General features: G+C 34.5%; 1 protein-coding gene across 1 annotated transcript; it reads right to left on the bottom strand.

Annotated features, from left to right (window-relative positions):
• Window positions 1-2,497: 2,497 nt before the first annotated feature.
• On the bottom strand, window positions 2,498-6,444 carry LOC113352188. Its single transcript, XM_026596038.1, has 6 exons — window positions 6,062-6,444; window positions 4,393-4,603; window positions 4,037-4,281; window positions 3,595-3,820; window positions 3,504-3,508; window positions 2,498-3,413 (listed from the first exon to the last, which is right to left on the bottom strand). Exons 1-6 carry the CDS (start codon window positions 6,442-6,444, stop codon window positions 2,498-2,500), a joined length of 1,986 nt encoding a protein of 661 aa, XP_026451823.1.
• Between the last annotated feature and the right edge of the window lie 708 nt (window positions 6,445-7,152).

The following is a 7,152-nucleotide window of genomic DNA, read 5'->3' as shown; positions in this document are numbered from 1 at the left end:
TGTAATATGGCTGATCATGCCATTCCAAGCTAAGTAAACTACTTGGTCTGTCTTCATAAGCAGAAACTTGTCCCTTCAGTAAGTGTGCACCCTTCTTAGCAAAACGATCAGCAACAAAGTTGATCTCCCTGTACACATGCCTGTATGAAATTGACAGAAATTTCCCATGAACTCTTTGCCATCTATCTATGAGGAACCAGGGGATTTTTTGATGCTGTAAAGATGTAATACAAGCCTTAGAATCTGATTGTAGAATAATCTTATATCTCTGGTGTTCAATGGCCCATTCCATAGCTCTAATGCGTCCAACAAATTCTGCAATATAATTGGTAGTCACTTCAAGACCTCCAGCAGCAGACACAAACTCCCCATATTGATTTCTAGCAACAAAGCCATAACCAACAGCACCAGGAGGCACCATCACAACATAAGAGGATTTCATCATCACTAGGGAGATAGAATTTTTTTTAACAATTCTAGTTTTTCTCATGGACCTGTTCTGAATCAAAAAGTATTGCATTATGACAAGTTCAGTATCAGATCCCCACATGGTACCTTTCATTCTACATTCACATTCATGTACCCTTTGCTTAATCTTGTTCTTCATCTTGACCAGATCAGGTTTGACATCATCATAATAAATCTCATTTCTTAAAAACCATAACTCAGTCATAAGGGTATAAGAACAAACAATCCATAGATCTTTGATGACGGGGCTAACATGTTTACAGAATTCAAAACATATTCAAAAGATAAATGATTAAGAAAATGGAAAATACCTCCCAATCATCTCCAAAGAATTTTACAAAAATTGCAGTTCCAGAGAATGTGATTCATTGAGTCTTCCTCATGATGACATATAAAACACCTAGAAGCAAACTGAAAGCCCTTCTTTCTAAAATTTTCATCAGTAGGACAAATTTCCCTTGTGATTTTCCAAACATTTGCTAAAATAGATGGAAGAACAACATCATTCCATATCTTTTTTTACCAGTGGAGCTTAGGCATGGGCTTACTGATTTTCTTTACTGCATCAGAGACAGTGAAACGGCCTGAGTGAGAATTAGACCAAATCAATAAGTCATCACCTGATTTTATCACTGGAAGCTGATCAGTACTAAAAAAATTGAAGAAAGTCTTCTGGGATACACCATTGACCATCTCATATTAGTTGTTTAACTTTCATATTATGGTGTAAGAGAACCAAAGGATGATCAGGGAACAACTTTATGAGTGGCTCCTCATGAATCCAACTATCCCTCCAAATAGAGATTTTTTTACCATTACTAACAAGTCATCTAGTGTTTTCATTAAACTCATTGATGATCTATTTGATACCAGGCCAGACAGAGGATTTCTTGTAGTAAGAAATCCAAATACCATCTCTGTCTTTATATTTAGCAAGAATTTTTTTTTCCCATTCCTCTTGAGAATTCAGCATTTTCCGAAGGAATTTCATCAACAGTGCCTTGTTCATATCCTCTAGCTTCCTTATACCAAGTCCACCTTCCTCCATGGGAGAATAAACTTTTTCCCATTTTACGGTGACACATTTTTGCTCCTCAGCATTCCCTGACCACAAATAATTTCTAATAATTGTTTCACATGCAACAATTACTTTTCTTGGCCATCTATAAATAAACATATTATATATAGGTATACTGCAGAGAACATGTTTAACCAGAGTGAGTCTTGCCTGGAAATTTAAAAATTTACCACTCCAAGCAGTGAGTCTAGACTGCATATACTCCACAAGGCGCCATAAATGAATAGATTTTATTTTTCCCTATACCAGCATAACACCCAAATATCTATCTGGATAACAAGACAAATCCATGTGAAAGAACTCAGCAATCTGCCTCTTCCTTATATCAGAAGTACCATTAACAAAACATTTACTTTTTGCATCATTTATAACTTGACCAGAAGCAGCTTGATAATCAAGAAGTAAAGTCCTCAAATTTGTAATACTTTTCATATTCCCATTAAAAAATAGTAAGATGTCATCAGCAAATAATAAATAGGTAGAATACCATTCCTAATCACCATTGGTTGCAATTTATGCTCAGTGACCATTTTCTGAATATTTCTACTAAGTACATCTTCAGCAATTATAAACAAAATGGGGGAAAGGGGGTCACCCTGCTTGATCCCTCTACCAATACCAAAAAAATCAATTGGGCCACCATTTAGCATGATGGAAATTTTTGAAGACTTAAGAAGCACCAAAATCCAGTTGCAAAATTTAACATAGAAACCAAGTTTCTTCATAGTTCTATACAGGAATTCCTAGCTAATAGTATCATAGGCTTGTGATATATCCAATTTAAGACTCACATTTCTCCCTCTTCTAGAAGTAGACATTTCATTCACTAATTCAGAGGCAAGAAGGACTTGTTCATGAATATTTCCATTTTTATTGAAGGCACATTGCTGGTGGAAGATAATTTTATGCATGAAGTTACTAAGTCTCAGAGTAATAATATTATTGATAATATTAAAAGAAGAAATTACTCAAACCTATAGGCCTAAAACATTTAGCGTTTTTTGCACCTTTAATTTTAAGAATCAGAACTAGGAAATTAGAGTTCATACCACTAGGAATCATGATGTTCTGCCAACAAAATTGGATAGCATCCACCAGATTATTGTTAATAATGTCCCAAGATGCTTTGTAAAAAAACCCAGTAAATCCATCTGGACCTGGTGCACCATCTTGATTAAGAACAAAAACTGCTCTTTTAATTTCATCTGCATCAGGAATGCCTTCTAAAAAGAGATTGTCATCTTCAGTAATAATATAAGGAACACCATCAAAGATAGAATCATTAATTTGAACATTTTGATACTCAAATTTTTTACTGAAATAATCAATTAAAACATTAGCTATACCTTGTTGATCAGTAATGATGTTACTAGAACTATCTTCAATTTCAGCAATGGAATTTTGTTGTTGTCTCAATTTAATACTAGTATGAAAGGAATTATAATTGATGTCCCGATCTCTAATCCAATTTTCTCTGGCTTTATCTCTTAGAAAAGTATGGTAATTATTAGCTGCAATATCATATTCCCCTATAGCAGTAACAAGTTTGTTTAAGAGAGCAGCATTAGAAGGATCATTATCAGATTCCGCATTAGCTGCCATAACTTTGTCCTCAGCCATTGAAAGGTTAACTTTAACATCACCAAACACCTCCCAGTTCCAAATCTTCAAAATCTTTTTAAGTCTTTTAAGTTTATTCATGAAAATAAAGATGGGATTTCCAACTAACTCTTCATTCCAAGAATTAAAAACAACTTGCATAAAAGATGGATGGGAAAACCACATTTTCTGGAATCTAAAAGGAATATTAGCATCTCTAGGAATGATAGTATCATACCCAATGAGATAACCATGATCATAAATCCCCCTAGCACCCACATGATAATGCCATCCTTAATATCTAACCATTGCAAGTTGAAGAAAGCTCTATCCAAATTACAAAGAATTCTTTTAGAACCAGCTCTACCATTACACCAAGAGAATTCAAGAACACTCTTAGGAGCTTGTAAGAGACCACAAAAATCTATACAATCCTAAAAATCACTCACTGCTGAATAAAAAGGACTTCTACCACCTTTCTTCTCATCCACAGATAGAACATAGTTGAAATCACCCATAAGAAGCCATGGTTTATTTAATAAACTAATACCAAATAAGTTTTGCCGTAATTTCCTTCTATTAACAGTGTAAGAATTAGCATGGACACCAGTAACCAACACACCACCAATTTCCACAGTAACACATTGACTTGAAGAAGTTACAACAGAAGGAGGACTAATAGAGCAGTTCCAAAACAACCAGATGTTACCTTATCATCAGAAGCATTATGAATGATTTTGTGATTCATACCTGGAAGTTTAATAATATTTTTCTTAAGTTTAATCTTAGGTTCCACAACCCAAACTAAAGAAGGATTATTTGAGTTAACTAAAGAATGAAGTTTATCTTTGGCCTTTTGTCTTTTAAGGCCTCTAATATTACAAAAAATACCTTAATTTAAAAGGTGGAGGAATAGGAGGAGGAGAGATACCCCCTTTTTGAACCACATGTTCAAGAACTTCTCTACTGCTTTTCCTAGTGGCAATAGGTTTTGTAGGTTTTATATGAGGTTTTTTCTTAGAAACTCCAATCACCTTATTAGTTTCATCAATTTCAGTAGAGCTTGCAATATTAGGTACAATAGTAACATGCTGAGAAACAATACCAAATTCCAATAAACTTGAAGTACTAACTTCCTAAATTTCACCATCTTCAAAATTAGAGTCATCATCCACATTATCCTGAAGAATTTCATATTTATTGGGACTTAAAAAAATACTAGAATTAGGGAAAGAAACATGATCTACCTTTTGAGAAGTAACCAAAAACTCCAAGGAAGAAGGTTCTACAAGTACTGTCTCAACCAAAATTGTTGGAGGATCCCCTGAGGTGGTTAAATCAGATGGTAATGAAGGTTGTGGTATCTCAGGATTTTTAAAACTTGAAGCTGAAGTAGTGGGAGTTATAATGTTCAAAGACTTGGGAGAAACATTTCCATTAATTGGTAGGTTCGGAAACCTACAATAAAATACTACAAGTGCACAGTGTCCCACTAGTAGAACATGGCAAGTACAGGTCGTTCCCACGAGGAGTGTGAAAATACTACTTCTAACTAATACCAAGACCAAATAATCAAATAGATAATGTTTAATGAGTTTTCAGAAATTTGAAACAAAATGAAACAATAAATAATTTTAACGAAAAACAGAATGATAGAAGGTTGTTAGGATTTTCTGTTTCCACCAATTAATTATGCAAACTCTACTAATCTTTAAAAATCTATTCCACGCATTTTCAAATATTATTTCTCCGCTCTAGTTTTCTTCGTCTAGGGATTTAACCGAAGCACGAAATATCAATTCAAAAGCATAAATAATCAAGAAAATCACATGAATAATAAAACACCAAGCTATATGAAGAAAAACTACTAGTCATTTAAATCATTATTGAGCATATAAATGTAGAGTTTACACAATTAAATTGGTTTCTACCCAAACCCTAACATAACTCTAGCTAGACATGGCTTTGTCAAAAACCATAAACATATTAAAATCAAACTTTAGCTAAAGAAAAACGAATAATCGAAAACAAAACTCCAAAATCCTTCTCCTGTTTCTCTTCCAGCTCTGTGTCCGGGTGGCCCCTGGTATATTTTGAAACAACACATAAATATAGCTCACAAATGAATTCACGTTTTTCTTCTTTGTCGCCACATCACCTCCCAATAGAAGTCTGCCACATGTCATGAAAATATAAATTCACCCAATGATGTTGTGCCGCGTGTCATAATACGACGAGACATTGTAAAGTATCACCGAATCTCCACTTTCCATAGTATATGAATTTCATTTAGAAAGCATGATATTTTCTTGCATGTGCTGGGTCCCACCTTAACTTTATTTGCAAAATGACGTCAGTTGGCTTCAAATATTCCTTCAGATTCTTTATATAAATATAGCAAGAGAACTTATGTAAGGACAAGATATATTAATCTTTCCTTTTTCTTCATTTGCACGTGGTCATGGAGGTGATATTCTTCCATTCTTATGCTAACAATAATAAAGTCACTCTGGACCAATCTTAGGTGGCATTAGTGTGCTGACATCGACTCGCTTCACCATGCATTAATTGAGATTAAGAATTGTCTGCCCGTTGTGAACTCGTGAGTGCTAAGCCAGTGACACTAGCCAACTAAATTTTAATTCTGCCCACGTATATAGGAATCGTGAACTTAATCATGTACTCCTTTTTCCTTGAAAATTCATAAGGCTTCGTTTATGTTTGGTGCCGCGCAGTGGTGCTGATACATAGGAATACCTGGCCAGCCACATTTACCCATGTTAGTCGCAAATGCCATTTGTTGTTTATTTAACCACTTATTTTTCAGGTGATTAGATTTGTTTGTAATTCCTGCAAAAGCCTTAAAACAATATTATTAGCCAAATAATGAGGCTTAGATAATGTAAATGTGGGTACAATTGTGTCGCATTTGCGTGCTTATCATTAATCTTTTGTTGTTGCTGTGGAGGGGTGTGAGCATTATCTCCAGAAGAAGCTTGTCTATTGAATCTGCATTCAGATGGTAGATGTCCAACAATCTTACACTTACTAAAAAATTTTGGTAAGTTAGTGAGAATTATTCCCTGAGAAAAGGCTCTATATCTGGTAATAATCCACAGCTTATTAGGAATTTGTTTTGCTATATCCACTTCAATAAGAACTTTAGCATAGAAGCCACTCTGGTAATTTAAGGCAGTTGCATCAACTTTGACTGGATTCCCAATTGCTCTGCTAATTGTGAACAGGGTTTTCTCATCCCAATACTCCAAACTTAAACCAGGGAAATGTACCCAAACCATAGCCTTAGAAGTACGCTGATTTTCTGATCCAAAATTTGGAATCTAGTTTCTAATAGTAAGAACTTGATCAAGAACTTCTCATCTGCCAGATTTGATATAATTCTTATCTTCATCATTGTCTAGTTTAATAGTAAAGAAACCTTTTACCCAATGGAATCATTTGGCATTGACCCTTTAAACTCCATTGTTTTTTCAAAATAGACACTGCTTATGAGAATTTAAGACGAAGAAGATCAAGCCTACCAATTAGAGAGAAATTCCATGATTCATATCGATTATTATCTTGTTCATCAATCAGATTAACCGAAGGATGATTAGTAAAAATTTGTGAAAGATCTACTATCGATAGATCTATTCCAGAACCATCGAATTTTTCCTCAAAAACCATATTTAATCAACAAAAGAACAGAAATTATATAGAATAAGTCCCTAATAATATCCAGACGATGAAAACGAAACACCAGTCATTGGATTATGAAGAAAGAACACCTGAATTAATGTTGTATTGACCTTGAGATTTCGAAGAACGATGGAGAAAAAGGGATGAGTCGATCGCCGATTCGCAGAGCTCTGCTCAGTCCGATCGGTTTCTGAACCAATCGAAAATAATAATTTGTGAACTTCATCAACAAAAGGTACGTGGAGACTAAAACTCATCTATCACTTGGAAAGTCTATTTCTACTCTATCTCCTATATTGAGACAAAAG

Source organism: Papaver somniferum, chromosome 2, assembly GCF_003573695.1.
Source record: "Papaver somniferum cultivar HN1 chromosome 2, ASM357369v1, whole genome shotgun sequence".
Taxonomy (NCBI): domain Eukaryota; kingdom Viridiplantae; phylum Streptophyta; class Magnoliopsida; order Ranunculales; family Papaveraceae; genus Papaver; species Papaver somniferum.
The sequence above is the reverse complement of the archived record's forward strand: the minus strand, read 5'-3'. Positions and strand labels throughout refer to the sequence as shown.

What these genes read in the sequence shown, in the direction of transcription:
- LOC113352188 (XM_026596038.1), bottom strand. Translation starts at nt 6,444, where the DNA reads ATGGTTTGGGTACATTTCCCTGGTTTAAGTTTGGAGTATTGGGATGAG. An exon ending in CACGCAAATGCGACACAATT is followed by an intron (nt 4,604 to 6,061) that starts GTACCCACATTT and finishes ATTTTATTGTAG; the next exon opens with GTTTCCGAACCTACCAATTA. An exon ending in CCTCCACCTTTTAAATTAAG is followed by an intron (nt 3,821 to 4,036) that starts GTATTTTTTGTA and finishes CTGCTCTATTAG; the next exon opens with TCCTCCTTCTGTTGTAACTT.